The 17,636-nt window shown below is 44.5% G+C and overlaps 2 protein-coding genes across 4 annotated transcripts in view; one reads left to right on the top strand and one right to left on the bottom strand.

Moving 5' to 3' along the window:
- scalloped (TEA domain transcription factor 1 homolog scalloped) overlaps window positions 1-6,027 on the bottom strand; it is a 303,834-nt gene extending 297,807 nt beyond the window's left edge. For 2 of the 3 annotated variants that reach the window (XM_065216802.1, XM_065216803.1), the window contains exon 1: window positions 5,558-6,027. In XM_065216802.1, coding sequence (XP_065072874.1) covers window positions 5,558-5,594 — 37 coding nt within the window. In that variant the 5' untranslated portion in view covers window positions 5,595-6,027. The remainder of the gene's footprint in view (window positions 1-5,557) is intronic. The other variant, XM_065216805.1, reaches the window with a different exon arrangement.
- The window catches only part of LOC135697194 (uncharacterized), a 257,147-nt gene that overhangs the window by 46,886 nt on the left and 192,625 nt on the right, over window positions 1-17,636 (top strand). The window lies entirely within an intron of this gene.

Genomic DNA, 17,636 nt, shown 5'->3' with positions numbered 1-17,636 from the left:
GGTAAACAAAGTCCTAGAGTACTCAGATTTGGCCAATAGATGCTCTGAAATAAAATGTACCGACATGCCAAAATTGAGCTCCCAAGGACGTTGCTTACCCCCCTGACGACAATAGGTCAAGGTATTGCCGAAGCCAACATTTCCCCTAAATCATTTTTCCTTGGTCAGAGGTATTATTACGACATTTGAATAAGATTGTCTTATCATTTGTTATTCAAAATTTAATGTTATAATGATCAACATAGCTTTGAATTATCTAATATAAATCGGTAACACTGTCCTGCAACCGATTATTTTTCTAATCCGAAAACTAAAAGTTACGAAAAAGCACTTAGGCCTTCATTAAGTTCCACTTTCACGCGACGTTCAATGTTTCGCGGTTTGCTCTTTACGCATTGTTCAGGCTATCATAACAAGCTATGACCAACGTGACGATTGCTTAAGCCCAGGTTAAACAAGTAAACAAGTTATTAAAATGAAATCATGATCCCGAAAGCAGTCAACAATCTATCTTAAACCGGATCAAGCGTGCGCCCTATTTTTCTAAACATTCCGACGCGGTCCGCCCAATATCTATCAATTACGTTTTTCTACAATAGTAGCCTGGGATAAATCCTAATTCGACCGACACGTGTTTGTTGAAACATTATATTCTGCCTAATATCAGTAGTCAGTAGTCATTAGGAAACCTGTTACTATATTACCACATATGTATCCTTCTTTCATGAATTTGTCCACTGACTGGCAGTGGCATTATGGATAAAATCCTCCTGGAACCATCTTTTATATAAATAATTTCAAGAAGCTTAAATCCGGGAGTTAGAAGGTGACAGCTCTATCACAACTCCTAAAGCCCATTTCAAGAACGCAAGCATTCCGAAGCTTTTTTCGTATATGCTAAGGAAGGTTCTACGCGACTGTCAATGGTGTGCGGAGTAAAACAGCGCCATCTCCCGCCATGTGCAATGACCTTGAGGGGAATTTGCTGACAGATAAAACAATGGTGGCTGCCAGGTGGAAAGAACATTTTGAGACATTGTTGAATGGAGAGAGTGAGGGAGTATCGAGGAACAGAGTAAACATCGCAGACGACGATCAAGCTGTGGAGCCTCCAACGCTAGACGAGGTTAAAAAGGCAATACGTGAGCTGAAAAACAATAAGGCTGCTGGGAAGGACGAGCTCCCGGCCGAACTTTTCAAACACGGAAGTGAGCAGCTGCATCAAGCAATCCACCGTATTCTAACGAAGATATGGGAGGACGAAGAACTGCCTGCTAGCTGGTTGGATGGCCTCATTTGCCCATTATTCAAAAAAGGGCACAGACTCGAGTGCGCCAATTATCGAGGAATAACTCTTCTGAATTCGGCGTACAAAATACTGTCACGCGTTCTGTTTAACAGATTGAGACCGCTTGAGGAGTCCTTCGTCGGTGAATACCAGGCTGGTTTTCGTGAGGGCCGATCAACGACGGATCAAATGTTTACCCTGCGTCAAATCCTTGATAAATTCCGGGAGTACAACTTGCAGACTCACTATCTGTTTATTGATTTCAAAGCAGCATACGATTCAGTGAAGAGAAATGAGCTTTGGCAGATTATGCTAGAACATGGTTTTCCGGCGAAACTAATTAGACTGATTCGCGCAACGCTAGATGGATCGAAATCAAGTGTAAGGGTTGCAGATGAGATTTCGACCTCGTTCGTGACCTTAGATGGATTGAAGCAGGGTGATGCACTTTCAAACTTACTGTTCAACATTGCTCTTGAAGGAGCGATTAGGAGAGCTGGTGTGCAGAGGAACGGTACCATCATCACACGATCGTACATGCTCCTTGCCTTTGCGGACGACATCGATATCATCGGAATTGACCGTAGAGCAGTGGAAGAGGCGTTTGTGCCTTTTAAGAGGGAGACGGCGAGGATTGGGCTCACGATAAGTTCTACCAAAACGAAGTACGTGGTAGCCGGTAGACAGCGTGGGAGCAATAGTGGTGTTGGTAGTGTAGTGTTGTTAGATGGTGAACAATTTGAGGTAGTGGAAGAATTTGTGTATCTTGGAACACTAGTGACATGCGATAATGATGTTACCCGCGAGGTGAAGAGACGTATTGCAGCTGCAAACAGGGCCTTTTACGGATTACGTAGCCAGCTGAAGTCCCGTAGCCTGCAAACGAAAACGAAATTCGCTCTGTATAAGACGCTGATACTTCCGGTAGCCCTCTACGGCCACGAATCGTGGACGTTAAAAGAGTCTGATTCGGTGTCTTCGAGCGTAAGGTGCTGCGAACAATACTCGGCGGTAAACAGGAGAATGGCATCTGGCGGCGTCGCATGAATCACGAGTTGTACCAAGTGTATAACGGTACGGATATAGTGAAGCTTATAAAACACGGCAGACTACCGTGGGCTGGGCATGTAGTGCGGATGCCGGAAGAACGACAAGCAAATATTATATTCAGCAGAGAACCCGGTAGAGGTCGTCGACTCCGGGGTAGACCTCGGACACGTTGGCTATTTGCAGTTGAGGAGGACATCAGGTCGCTAAACGTCCATGGCGACTGGAAGCGATTGGCTCAGGACCGAGTCCGTAGCCCATCAAGTATCAAGTAAGTGCAGACCTCTTCGGGTACGAGCGTGGAGAATATCTGAGTAAAGATTTTATGCGAATCAGAGTCAATCTTTGTTAGTGTGTCATACATACCGCCAGAAAAATCGGCTGATTGCGAATGCATCCAATCTCACGTAGACGTTGTTTCCGAAATAAATCGCATGACGAATATCAATGATGGGTTCATCCTATTCGGAGACTGCAACCAGCTTCGAATTGTTTGGAAATCAGAAAACAACGTTTATGCATTTGCCGACCCTCTAGAATCGAAATTTCCTCAAGCTTCTCAAGCGGAATGTGATACGTAATCACTTGGACAGACCACTTGATTTAATATTCTCGAATGATTTCATCACAGTTGTCGATACTGACGATCATCATCCAGCACTCGTTTTCACGGTGTATTCTTCAACGATAACTCCATTCGTTGAAGACATTGACGAACATGACTTTAGTAAAGTTGATTACGACGCACTCAACTCTATGCTTTCGCAAGTGGATTGGTACACTGTTTGTCGATGTAGGAACGTAGATGATGCTGTTAGCTGCTTCGAAGGAATACTACGCGATTGCTTCACACACTGTGTTCCGTTGTCAACACCTCGGAAGAAACCTGCTCGGTCTAACTCTCGTTTACTGTACCTTCGACGTATTCGATCCAAGATGCTGAAACGCTTCTCAACGTGAAACAATGAGATCACAAAGCTACACGTTTTGCAAATGTGTTCCAGACATCAACCCCATCTCCATTGGATGTCGAAGCTCCAACAAGGTCCCTGCCGTTGGATGTTTTTGACATGGACATTTTTTAACGTTAGCCAGACGATGGTGGAGGATGCATTGAAGAAGCTGAGGATTTATATTCAAGATAGCTAGTGAGGGTCATCAACCTCTCTGCCTACGATCACTGTATTGCTCGTTAGTTAGATCTATTCTTGAATTTGTTTCTGCCGTATGGACAACATATGATGCTGTGTAGCTTACCATGGTCAGGTCAATTACAGCAACCTCCTTACGAACATCGCTGTGCACTGCTTGGTATTGAACCGCTAGTGGTTAGACGCAAGTCCAACCAAGCCATCTTTGGCGCCAAGATGTTACGTTCCGAAGTAGACAGCCCTACATTACTGAGTCAGCTCAACATCTACGCCCCTCAACGAGTGCTGCTATGAAAACAGCTGATCTAACAATCTTATCGATGCGCTAAGTTGAAGACTCCACGATAATTATAGTTTGTTTAACTTCAACATTTCTACTGACGCTTTTCGAAACCGACTACGGAGTCGACAGAATGATTGTATTTTGTGCAGTGTGTAATAGTTTTTCAGTTAATTTTTAATTCATTAGGACCACGATGTCAGGTGATTTTATAATATAAATACAAATACAAAAAGGAATTTTTGGCATTTAATTCAAACCATAAATATTTTAACAGTTATATATTTTTTAGAGATATTCTAGCAACGTATTTCCCTTGGAAAAGTTGTTAGTCACTACCTGGACCATTATTGTACATGGTTAGTTACATAGTTTAATCAAAATGGTGGTCTCTAAGGATGAAAAAAGGAAAAAGTAGGTTTTCCCATACTAATTTCCATACGAATTTCAAACACAATGTGGATGTGCCGAGTTACAAACGATCGTTCCCAAATTATTCCCAGTTGTTTTGTAGACGATATAGACGTATATCTGTCGATAAGCGATAAAATTGTAGTTGAATTAAACGGAACACGGTAGCTCTTTCTCTTCATAGTGTTTTTATCCTAAGGTGCCTATTTCTAATGTGGCTTACAATTTTCCGCATTATAAAATTGCAACCAAGTGGATGAAACTATTTTCCTTTTTATATTCTCCTTTAAATAGCTTAACCAAATTTACCGTTTACGTGGTTCACATTCCATTCAATTCGTCTGCTGTTGGTGAGACACAATCAAATTAATAGCTTTAGACTTTTGCAAACTTTCTCAAGAGCTTGGATGACAAACCACCGCGACAGAAACCGAAACATTGTCTACTGAAAAATAGAATCAGCATTTTAAACTGGAAGCGCACAGGTAGAATAGTTATTTCCCTTTCAACTATGTGAGGTACGTTTGTTGAGTTTCGTGACTAATTTCATTTTGGGCACCCAACTAACAAGTTTGGCTTAGGATTTTTCCAGAATTGGAATATGAGTCAGCTATCGTTTATCGTTATCGTTGACATAATATTTGCAATTTAATCAAACTGAAACTCCACTTCTCGGTCACTATGAATTCTGACAACAGTTGGTTCAAACTCCATATTGCAACGACTTCTCCAAATTCCTGCTAAACAAATAGCATTATAATTCAATGCAAACGCCACAGCCGGTTTGGCATTTGCATATCTCCGACAGTAATTTCTTCAACACATCCTACAAAGTTCGTTGACTACTAAGTATCACGGATCGGGAATGGTCATTTCCGAAAAAAATCTGAATTAATCCACCTATAGTGAGATCTGACCCTTCTTACTAATAGAAATTACGACAAGTGCTATATGATGAATCCTCAATCGCATGTTGGATGTTTCCTCTAGATAGAAACTGACCACTTCCTCGGAGGTACTCGGAACATAGCCAGATGTGGTCAATGTGGTCCTGGGCACTCCAAATTACTACAATTGAAATGGTTTTTTTAATTCTCATGTAATTTGATGTGTCACATGATAAGTTTTACTCGTTTCAGGTTGGATTCAATCTCATGACCCAAACAAACCGAAACATATTCCGGCCATATCCATTTGCCAATTGTTCAGTGGTTGCCGAGAAACACACAGTAATTTTCCGATCTCGTCGAGCTGAGTCGATTGGTATGCGACACTCGGCCCTCCGGTCCTCGGATCGAAAGTCGATTTTCCTAGCGGTAAGTATACCCTTCTTGGTAAGAAGGGTAAAAAGAGATCCCAAACAACGCACACAACACTTACGTTTCGCATAGAACAGCTTCGAGTAGTCGCAGTCCATCCTGATTGGTATTCCGGTGGCGTGCGGGTGTGGATGATGATGATGATGGTGATCGCTGGTGCCGCCGCCGACGGTATTGACCGCGGCCGCCGCCGCTGCCAGCGATGGGAAGTGCGGATGGTGTGCCGCAGCTGCTGCTGCCGCCGCCGCTGCCGCGTGATGATGCACCGCGATCGAATTGGTGCCGGCGCTGAGATTCGCACTGCCACCGGTGGACGATGCAGCTGCCGCCGCTACTGCCGCGGCCACTGCCGATACGCTAGCACTATGACCGCCGCCGCCGGTTGAACCACTCTGACCAACGCCGCCGACGCTGCCGCTAGGGCCCGAGGGATAAGCGAGGGGGCTCAAAAAGGGATAGTTTCCTTTTTCAATTTTGACGGCTTTTGGAACACTTCCGGTTGAGGAAAAAACAAAAGCCGAAAACCGACGCGATCACACTGCTGATTCTCGCACTCTTCTTATTTTGCGTATAAATACTTTCTTTCGCGTACAGGCAGAAAACACACCTCTTTGATTTCTTTCTTCGCACCTTTTATCGTGGGGCCGAGATTTTAGTAACAAACAATTTCAATTAAGGCTTATCGTTTTTCTACTTTCGGACCGATGCGGTCGAGATAGGGCACGCCTCGCACCTATTTAAACCTTTTTAAGACGAACACCTTTCCGCAGAGAGAGATCATCCACACATTAGTTCCGGACTGCGGCCGCGGTAGTGGAGCCCGTCAAAGCCCTCGAAAAGGTAATAGTTGTTGATTTTGGTAATGCTCCTCCTCCTCTTCTTTCTCTTGCTTCCACTTTTAACTAAATGGTCAACTTCACGGGGATAATCCACCGGACGGACGCGCTTATCGTGTTGGTTTTAAATTGAAATTTAAACAATACCCTTGCCCGACGAAAAGAGCGGGAGGATCGCTTCAACCACGCGGCCGGCGGAACACGCAAACGAGCATCCAAAAGCAGGGGAAAATAAAAATACACAAAACCCAAACTTGAACCGCGGCTAGCAGTAGGGATTGGAAAACAAACAATACTCATCGACCGACCGAAAGCGACCTCCGAACTAACCGACACAACAGCTCGACCGGCTGCCAACCACACACATGGGAAAATCTATTTTCACTTCCTGCTGCTGTGTTTTCCTTTTTCTTTCTCGCAGCGCCCGGGAGGGAATTCTTCGACGGTTTTTCACGATTCGACACCGAGTTTGTACTTCACTTCTTGAAATTTACGCACTCACCCGCACTCATTTGAAACAAGTTTTCAACTGTCGTTTCCACCAATAATTTCCCGCAGAAACACGCAAATCCCTTCACAGAACCGTGACAACTGTCAAAAATTTCCAACGAACTGCATGCTCAACCTGTTGTTATTATGATCTCCGTCGTCGTCGTCGTCTTCGTCGACCCCTCTGTTTATGACATAATCGCAATTCGACCTACTACGACCGACGTCGCCGTCAACACAACGCGCGAATATTTATTGGTACGGGGAAAACACTTCCGCGTGCGACTTGACGAGAACGGGAACTAAACCCACGCTCTTCGATCGTTTTCAAACAAGTCTTTCTAAACACGTGTGATTTTTAGTTTTCCAGTAGTAGAAACAGCTTTCGACAAGATTGACTATTTACGAACAACGCGGACGAACGGGCGAACGAGCGCGCGCGTACCGGTTCCCGACAATTGGTGATCTAGAATGGCAAAATTTAAATTATTACAAAACAACACACGCTGCCAAGCCCCACGGTCGGAAGAGCGCTGCTTGCTTTTGCCTCTAAACTAGTATGGCCCCAAAGTGAGATCGGTCGGTAATAACTCTTTTAGAGCCTCCCTTTCGTCCCGAGCGGCATAGCAAGTTCTCTCTCTCTCTCTCTCTCTCGTATTCTCGCGACCGATTCGACGCCGCATCGTGTGCTGATTGGAAAGCTCGACAATTCTTGCTCTCTCTCGCTCTCATTATTGCCCCGCACGTTGCTAGACTTTTTCTCTCACTGTCTGTCTCCCCCGATATCGTGTTTCGTCACTCAGGTTTGTTGCTTTTCCGCGAGCGCTCGTCACTCTCGATCGTGGCTGAGTGCCGTTTGTTGTTTTTTCTCGAGTGGGTGTTGGGTGGCAGAAGGAAATCAACGCAGGTAGGTATTCAATGTGACAGCAATAATTGTGCGTCGCCAGAGTAGAACTAATTAAACAAACTGGAAGAATAGCGCCGCCGTTGCTTTCGTTGAAATTATGTTTTGACCTACTAGCAGATGTCACACCTCCACCCCATCAGTGGGCGCCCGGCCTAATAGGGATACAACTGGCAAAGCGAGAAAAAGCTTTGAAGTTTGACAGTTCTGTACCCGGCGTGTTTCTACATCAGAACAAATGGACCCCAGTGCTATTCTAATTTTGAAATTAAAAAAATGTTCCTTCCTACAAAGCTTCTGCTTTGCTTGTTGTTTTGCATCATTCTTTATCATCTTAGGTATATAAACAAATTTTGCAATACATACCGGATTTAGTAAGTAAACTTGCAACTAGCTTCCATAGCATCATCCTGTAACGATTTTCGCAGCACTTAGATAACGTTGCATTATATCTCCTGTAGAACGTTTATGAATTTGGATCGATGGCTCATCATTTAAATAATGCCGAAATGAGCAAACGACAAAACATATCCCTCTCCTATTTGGATGAAACTGGAATAATAGAAGATGATGTATTAGCCACATGCTAAGAAACCATTTCTACTCAAGTAGAGATGAACTAGCCTAAGGCTAAAAATCTCTTAAATAAAGAAAAAAAAAAAAAAAAAAAAATTTCTACTCAAGGTTAACCACGCCCACACGCATCACATACACATATTAAAGAAAAAAATTCGTCAATTGTATTGAAATTGTATCAAACAAGAAGTTGAAGCGAATTAATTGAGCATTGTAGGAAAATCATTGGGAACTACTTTAGCTCGGTTGATAAAGACGCAGCTATATAAAGCAAGGCCATATAGCTTGGGCGGCTGGGCTCGAAAACTTGTATCGGTAAAGTTTAAGTGTCAATTGGAAACATCTTTCGTATGAATAGACCTTGGCTGTAAAACTTATAGTTTAGAAATTAATTCAATATTTTAAGATTTAATTTTCGTGAAATTGGCCGAATTGAGTTACGTTCTATCGAAGTTTGTAATCGTTCGTGGAAAGTTCTCAGAGAAATGCTGCAGACGAAGTGACTTAAGCGCCACTCTCGGGTTTGAGAGACCACTGGTCGTGTTTTTATAAGGTTGCCTGACCTAGCTATTGTAGCATGAGAGCAAATCATTAGGATGAATTCAAACGCAATTAGACGAAAGTGAACTAAAAATTAATGCAATCGAAAACAAACCCAAAGCGGAACATAACACAGAAGTCACCAGGTGAACTGATTTATCACAGGGCTCTTTTTTTTCCTTGATTTGTTTTCCGTCGATCTTGTTTTCCGATCTGAGCACCAATGCTACCGACGCCAGGGGGTAGCTCCCACACCTGGACCCTACCTATCGACCCATCAACTCATGAACTGGGGATCAACCCAGGCCTGCTGGGGTGAGAGGTAATCACGCTTACCACTACACCACCGGTACCGTTTATCACAGGGCTCTTGAACGTAAATGAACGTACAAATGTAGACTATGTTGAATTAATTTCATGTATATTGTCCTTTTTTACACATACGGAACACACCTTTCATTGTGTGTCAGTGTGTACCTATGTTGTACACTCAAAAAAAAATCTAAGGTAACCAATTTAAAAGTCTCACTATATTTTTATTCTCCGGCTGATCTCGGTGTTCGTTTTAGCTTGCTATTTGTTTCTTCCGGATCCGTTTCGTATCCAGCAGTTGGTTTGGAGCTGCACCTTCCAGTGTTCCACAAGTTCTTCCAGTGGATATAGACCTTCCAAAATGATGTTCAACATCTTCCTCCGTGAAGGTTCCGGTCTATTTCATTGTTCACTCTCCACTGATCACTGCTCCTTTCGAAGAGAAAAACACTGGTGTTTGGATCTGGTTGTGGCGCCATTAAATGTGTAAATTTAAAATGTAACGGGTGTTCAATAAAAAATGAAATTTTTTTCAGTCATATAGCTAGTAAAATAAAAATTTTATTCAACGAATTCAGTATTTTTTTATTTAAAACATAATGTTTATTCTTAAAAAAAGTCAGGCCCTGGTCAGCCGTACAACGCAACTTAGTCGCGATGCTCTCACAAGAGCGCTGGACGGCACTGACGTCCATCTTCCGGATACAATTCCGGATCCTCGTGGTCAACTGCTTCGTATCCTTGGCCCCCAATTATTTTTGTACACTAGGGCACTGAGGGAGCCGAAAAAATCCTCAACGGGACGGCACTAGGGCAAGTTTGTCGGGTTCCTTTCTTTCGGCCCGTACGGTATCTTTTTCTGCTCAAGATACTCCAGCGTCTTCTTGGCGTAATGAGAAGACGCCTTGCCCGGCCAGAAGACGTACTTCTCATCCGGATGATACTCCTTTAAGAAAGAAGAATTTTCTCAAGACACTCCTCCTGGTACACTTGTTGATTGATGGCCAGACCGCTCGGCTTGAGCCACGGCTTTGAAATCCTTCTGTCCGATATGACGATGTACAGCATAACTTTTTTTTTCAAATTTATCCTTAAACTTATATTTTACTTCGGGAGGTGTGGCCGACTTGTCCCTGGAATAGTAGCTGTTTTTTCCTGGAATGTGGGCCTTCGAGAGCGGAAAGTAACTTTCGTCGTCCAGCACGAACGACGTCCCGCGGTAGTTCTTCGTCATCCACAGGCACTGCAATTTCACGGTCGCTATCGCCTCGTCCGTGTTCTCGGGGGACCGAGTCTTCTTCCGACAGATGATGCCCTCCATCTCGAGGGTTCGGTGAATCAAGATATGAGAGCAGTGATATTTTCGGCCGGCGTCACGCAAACTCGTTCCGTCCTTGTTGTCGAACAGCTTTTTCAACGCTTCCTTCTTCTTCTTCGTCATTATTTTTGCTGGACGGCCGCTACCGGACTTCCGCTCCAGGATCCAGTAAACTGTACTCACGGGCACGTTTTCGTCTCGAAAGTGGTCTACCGTAAAGTTTTTTCCACGATGACCATGCGTTTCGTAAAACCGTACAAGACGGTCGTGGAGTGCTTGCTGTTTCGACGCCATCTTCGATTGAACTGACAGCACCCGAGCGAAAAAAACATGCCACCCATTTTTAGGGAGTCCAGAGAGCAATTCTCTTGGAGAGAAAAAAATTTACGCTCTTTATTTTAATTACAGAACGGTATTGAAATCATTCTCATTTTTTATTGAACACCCGTTAGAAGCAACTTACTTGCACTTACTATCCAAAAGCAAAACAACCTACGGAAAATTCGATGACAAACGCAATAATCATCATAGAAATTTATACATTGGGAAGGCTTTTTGACTGTTACTCATTTTACAATCTGTTTGGTTTAGAATAAAACGTTATTAGAAGAAAATGTTATGTATTTATTCTAGTTTAAGGATACAATATGGGTTTTGCGATTTTTATTCCTTCGAATGAAAATTCGAACTTTGGGCTTGATACGTGCCATCAATTTCGTCAAAAGCTGCTGGTCAACCTCACCGGCTGCTTTTTTCCAGTATCTGGCCATTGAAATACCATCCTTAGCTATTTTTCCACTCTTTTTCAGTTTAACTTTGATGATACCCCAATACATTTCGATTGGGCGGAAATCCGAGCAATTTGGGGAGTTCATCCATTTCTCAATAAAGTCTACGCGATACCACTTTTGCGTATTCTTACTGTAGTGGCAACTAGCCAAATCTGGCCAAAACTTGATGGGCCCCGGTGGGACCTAATGGACGGCAATACACGTTTTTCAGGCATTCATTGATGTATAACAGTTGTTACGTTTTATTTGATGCAAGCTTTTTGAGCAGAATCAGAGTAGTTTCGCTTGATCGTGCACATTACAATTATGCTTCATGGGCAAACGTCACCAGTCAAATTGACGGATATCGCCGCACGGGCGAATGGAATAATAGCACTTCCGACAACAACACACGAACACAACTGCAGATGACGTCGCAACGAAGCCTGTCGCTCAAGCAGCAGCAAAGCAGCAGAAAGTAAAAAAGCGTGGTCTGATTCGGGCGGCCATCGCCGACGCGGTAGTGAAAATCGCGAAAACTTTCGCGATTCGATCGCAATAGCTCCAAAAGCAACTGCGGCATTTCGAAGAGGCCATCGAGACAGTTTGTGGAGACTGTGAGCGCCGAGTACGGCACGAAAAGTCATTTGCAGTCACTGCCCATATTTGCCGTCGTCGCGAGTGGATTCTTTTGACGGGTGCGCGCAGTATCAGCGACAGTCCATTGTCGGCAGGTTGAAGCGACGTTCGATTCCGACACGATTGCCTTGGGGAAATAGGCAGCTGGTGGCAACAACATCGGCATCGACCGAGGGGGGCGACACATCTAAATCTCAATTCTAGATGCTCAACAAATCTCTCACTAGCGAATCAAACTTCGAAAAATCTTCTTTGATTTCTCGCATCTATTTGCATCGCGCATCATCTTTTTGCAGGAGATCTTCAAAATCGTCAACAATCTTCTTCATATCTATTCAGCGTGCGCTCAGCTAACCACAGCAAAACACAATTTTTCCTGCATCGTAGATAGAGTCGCCCCCCTCGGCATCGACCAGAACCGCCGAGAAACGACGAGCGCTCACGCTGTGACCTCGTACGCCATCTTGTACATCAGTCTGCGGGATTCATCGTGCACATCAGACACGTGAGGCAACTTGGGACACGTGAACCACTGCTGGATTCGGGACTCGATATTCACTGCGGCCACAAGTCGGACGGAGAAGAAAAGTCGTGATTCGATACTAAAAGCGCATCTGCTCCTAGTCGATCGAGTGGGCCACGGCGGCTGGATACGGCCAGCCTCGGAAGACAAAAGATAAAAGCCTTCAATGCGAACTCGAATCGACGAAAGAATCAGCGACATAATAGTTTGACCAGCTCAGGGTACAGCGGCAACGCTGAGTGAACTCGATCCGAAATTGAGTCGCCCCCTGGTCGGCGCTGCACCGTCAAAGGAACTCGGCTTGGACCGTACGTGCCGATACGTTGTCGTGCAAGGTGTGCGAACTGAAAGCGGACCTACATCGCCAGTAAGCGGGTGACGATCTGAACCCGATCGCTTTGAGGTGGACGCCAACCATCATCAGGCCCTCGAAGCCGGTCGCGGTGGAGCATGCACGGTGCCTCCACGTCGGCACAGTCCGAAGATCGACGATGATGAGCTGTGAACGAGAGGATGTGCGGATGTTCCGGTAGCAGTGAGTACACCAGTGAAGAGATGAAGCATTGAAGAAGAAGAAAAAAGAACTAGCTAGGCGATTCTGAAGAACAGGAGCTCAGGAGTTAGGTGTAACATGGGAGGGAAATAAAGCTTGCACTATGTTATCGTATGTTCTGTTGTGGTAGTCATTCATGCTCTAGCCGGTACGACCAATGCTTTTGTCCCTGCAGAGGTCGTTTTGCAACACAGTCCATTCATATTGTTGGTTGTCATGAAAATTGGAGTCTTCTGGCCACAGCTGCAGATTCCCTGCCAGATAATCAGCTTACCGGCAAACTTGTCCGATAAAACAAATGTATATTTGTTGGGAACATCTCCATGACCCCTGGCAACATTAACTTCTATCCCGGAAGCTGTTTGAAGTCCAATTTGACGTACGTTTCATCGCCCATAAGGATGCATCCGTTGAATTTGGTCAGCACCTGGTTGGACTAGCGTTTTGACCAAAATATGTTGCTTTACGGTCCAGTTCGGTGGCTCAATAGCCCGATACTTAAAGAAACCTTCCCGAATGCGTATTCCGTTGGCCACATCCACGTCCAAAAGTCCTGGAATCGCTTTGAAAGCCTTCATGACGTTCTGACGCAGTTTTCGGTCCACTGTACCGCTTCGACGCCTTGATTGAACCTCCCGGGAAACAGACAAACTTTTCTTGAAACGTTTCAGCACTGCACATACGGTGGTTTTGGTGTTTATAATTCCAATATCATATTCCTTAGTGATATTGCGTTCTAAAATATGGATTTTTCAAAAATTCAGATGCTTTTAGGTAAGTTAAATAAAAATATGATTGGTTCTAATCTGTGTTGTGAAAATATCAAAAGATCTTATCTCACAAATGTGCATAATCTCATTTGAGTATCGTAAACCAAAAACTCAAACGCAAACAACAGCCGATGATATTACAAGCTGTGATACGGTTGCTATGATATCATGCTAACAAAACTCCCCGGCTACAATTCTCACCAAACTGTGTTGAGTTTGAGCTTCAAGATTTTTGCTGTATTTCCGAACACGAAACGAAACTTCCATCACTGCTGGCAGCAGTAACTTCGTGTCTGCCATCTGTGAAGCGTAAAGAAAGATAGCAAACTATGCTTTCTCTTTCTAAGAAAACGATGTGCAAAGGAATCATTTTTGTGGTAAGTCAACTCGTGGCTGCAATTTTACATGTTCTGAATAGTCTCGCAATATCAAAGGAGCTTGTAAAAACAATATCATGCTTGATATTTTATTCCAATATCATGCGTGATATTGGGAGCCCTTGAGAGCGAAACAAAATCATTTGAGTGAGGATTATGCCATCACTGGTTCTAATACTGAATACTGAATAAAAACCACAAAATAAATTTTATCGCTACAGATGCAGCTGCACTCATTTCCGGGAATGATAACTCGTTTCATTCAGAAGCAGATAACAGCTGTTCAGCAGTTTATTTGTTTATTTGTTCTTCGTCTTCGACAGTGTCGTACAGACTAGTTTAACTTATGCTATGTTTTTAATCCTATTTTTAAAACAATTTTTGGACACATTAAAATCAAACAAATCACTAACATTGTTGAAAGCTCTGAGGCAAGAACTGAGCGGGTTGTTATGACCATAACATGTTCTATGTGCGGGAACTGCGATAAGTGCTGAGTACCGCAGCTGACGCTGTGGAACGTTCAGTGATACTTGCAGGAGAAGATCCGAACAGTCGACGTTATTCTGGACGATATCGAATATAACCAGCCGCTGCAATTTCAGCCGTCTTGCCGATAGCAGTTCCAGATCAATTAGATCAATTAGTTCCGGTACAAGCCACACCATCAGTTGGATGTTATGAAGAGATGATTACAAGCGGAAGTAAACAGAGTTCCAGCGACGTCCAGCAACGTCCTTCTTCACCAAAAAGTTTGAAGTTCCAAAATCGAGAACCGATATACCTGGATGGTCCTTCTGCAGGCAAAACAGAATGCACATGACACATCTCAGGTAAAGTTTGACAAAAAAATCATTGTACATTTTATTGATTACAATTAACATCGTAGGGTGTTCGCCTCGGTGTTTGCACTGGATCACCATGTGCCCTTGTCGATCTCGATTCACATTACGAATCGTTTACAAAAGCCGAAGCGGAAGCCGGAAGACGAAGGATTGAAATCGAAGATGAAAGACAAAGGGTAGTTTCATTCGAGCGACCTTCGAGAAATTTCATCAGCCCATTTGCGCGGAACAGGTCGTTGGATGCATCAAACAAATATAAGGTTAAATTAAATTGACAAACCATCGACATACGATTAATTACTATTGATGTTGTAGGGTGTTCTCACAGGACCGTCGCGAAAATTTATCGGTCTCAGTCAAAATCACGGTTCATTCACTGAAGCCGGAGGACGAAGAGTTGATGCGGAAGCTTTGCAGCAGTCACGTGATAACATCGGCCTCGATTCAAGGTACGCACCCTTCGCTGAGTTCAATAAAAAGAGCCAAATGACTGGACTGTCACGTGATCATATCGGTCATGATCAACGATACAGAATGTATGCTCAATCGGGCAGACAGAGGGAGCTAGCCGAAATGTCGCAGTATTTCTTTAGCTCGGATCCGATGAACAGATTGCTCGTTGAGCTTCATAGACAAGAAGTAGCCATTGAAACGCTACGTGATTTCATCGGTGCCGATTTGAGGAATCGGCCAACGACTGCACCCGATAGGCAGCGGGAGTTCCAAGAAACTTCGCGTACCTTCATCGGTTCCCATTCGCGGAACAAGGCGTTTGTTGAATCCAGCATGCAGGCAATGGATAGGTGACTCGTGAACTAACTTCAGCCAGCGGGATCTATCGAACAGAACGTTCACGCAACCCGAAGGACTAAGAGGCACTGAAACACGGCATAATTTCAACCGAGATTTCAACGGTAGAAGACCTGCAAGAGGGCCACTATACCATGGCCCCGGACTCTCCCACCCGGTTGAGTCGGTCTGGGGTCCATGCGACCATCGACATCTTCGTAAGCAACATGGGACACAACATCTCGCAACCTGTGGCATTCCAGGAGCTGAGCTCGGACCACTACCCGGTGGTGGCTGAAGTTGGATCCTCGGTATACCGATTCGAAGCTTCCCGGCGCAACTACCATCGAGTCAACTGGGCGCAATATCAACACTGCGTCGACACAACCATCGACTACGATGTCCAACCGGGGACGTCCGAAGATGTTGACCGATGTCTACAATCCATCGAGGAGGCGATCTCCCGGGCCAGGGAACAACACGTGCCAGTATCCAGACAGGTGAGTAACTCTCTGAACCTTGACAGCCCTACCAAAGATTTCATTAGACTCCGTAACGCCATTCGTAGGCAGTACCAGCGTACTGGCCTGCCTAACTTGAAGACCAATTGTAATCGATTAACAAAGATCATTCAGGCCAGGATGGTGGATCTCAGAAATAACGATTTTGCTAGTAAGATCCGCTCTCTCCCAGATTGTGTTAAGCCCTTCTGGAAACTTAAAAAAATTCTTAAAAACAAGCCTAGGCCCATTCCACCACTGACCCCACTGGATCGTCCCGGCGACCCAGTGGTTCATCTGATAACTCCTGAAGAGAAGGCTGCCGTGATAGGTCAACACTTCGTCAGCTCCCATAATCTCGGACAAAACATCGTCAGCCCTCATGAATCTGAGGTTGCTGAAAATGCAACCAATGTTCTTCCAATTCCTAACATTTTTCCAGAGGAATCCGAGATTACGGCTGACGAACGTTGGCCTATATAAAATCATCTAAAAACATGAAGGCCCCAGGTTTCGACAACATCCTGAATCTGGAACTCAAACACTTGAGTTCCAGATTCTACAACCATCTACTTCCCCTCGTGTTGGAAGTCAGCTAAAGTCATACCCATCCGGAAACCTGGGAAGGATCCGTCCTCTCCTTCAAGTTATCGACCAATCAGCCTTCTCTCAGGGTTATCAAAACTGTTCGAAAGAGCAGTGTACCACCGGCTCCTAACATCTGCCGATGAAAACAACTTGTTACTCGAGGAACAGTTTGGTTTTCGGAAAGGTCGTTCAACCGTCCACCAGCTGACTCGAGTAACAAACATTCTCAGACGGAACAAGTCTGTTTCGAAAACATCTGCCATGGCGTTTTTGGACGTTGAAAAATCGTTCGACAATGTCTGGCATGATGGCCTGGTGTTCAAATTGCAGCAGTATGGTCTTCCAATCTTCCTAGTGAAAATAATAAACAACTATCTATCAGACAGGACGTTCCGAGTCTCTCTGAATGGCATCACATCGGATGCTTTCAACATCGGTGCCGGGGTTCCACAAGGAAGCATCCTATTCAACCTGTTCACCTCCGATATGCCGGCTCTCCCTGATGGTGGATCTTTGTCTCTGTTCGCAGATGACACATCCATCGTTTACAAGGGTAGGGTCATCGGAGCTCTGACTGCCAAACTTCAGAGAGGCCTGGACGTTCTGTCTGAATATTTCAACAGCTGGAAGATCCGTATCAACGCGGCAAAGACCCACCCTAAATCTCCTAGACTTGTTCCGTCGGAGAATAACAAGATCTGCCTGAACGGCACAGTGGTGGAATGGTCCAAAGAGGTCGTGTACCTCGGGCTAACACTAGACAGCAAGCTTATTTTCAGAGAGCACGTTGACAAAACGAAAACCAAGTGCA

Source organism: Ochlerotatus camptorhynchus, unplaced genomic scaffold (genome assembly GCF_037179485.1).
Source record: "Ochlerotatus camptorhynchus isolate MF236.1 unplaced genomic scaffold, CSIRO-AGI_Acam_v1.1 ptg000067l, whole genome shotgun sequence".
NCBI classification, from domain to species: Eukaryota; Metazoa; Arthropoda; class Insecta; order Diptera; family Culicidae; genus Ochlerotatus; species Ochlerotatus camptorhynchus.
The sequence above is the reverse complement of the archived record's forward strand: the minus strand, read 5'-3'. Positions and strand labels throughout refer to the sequence as shown.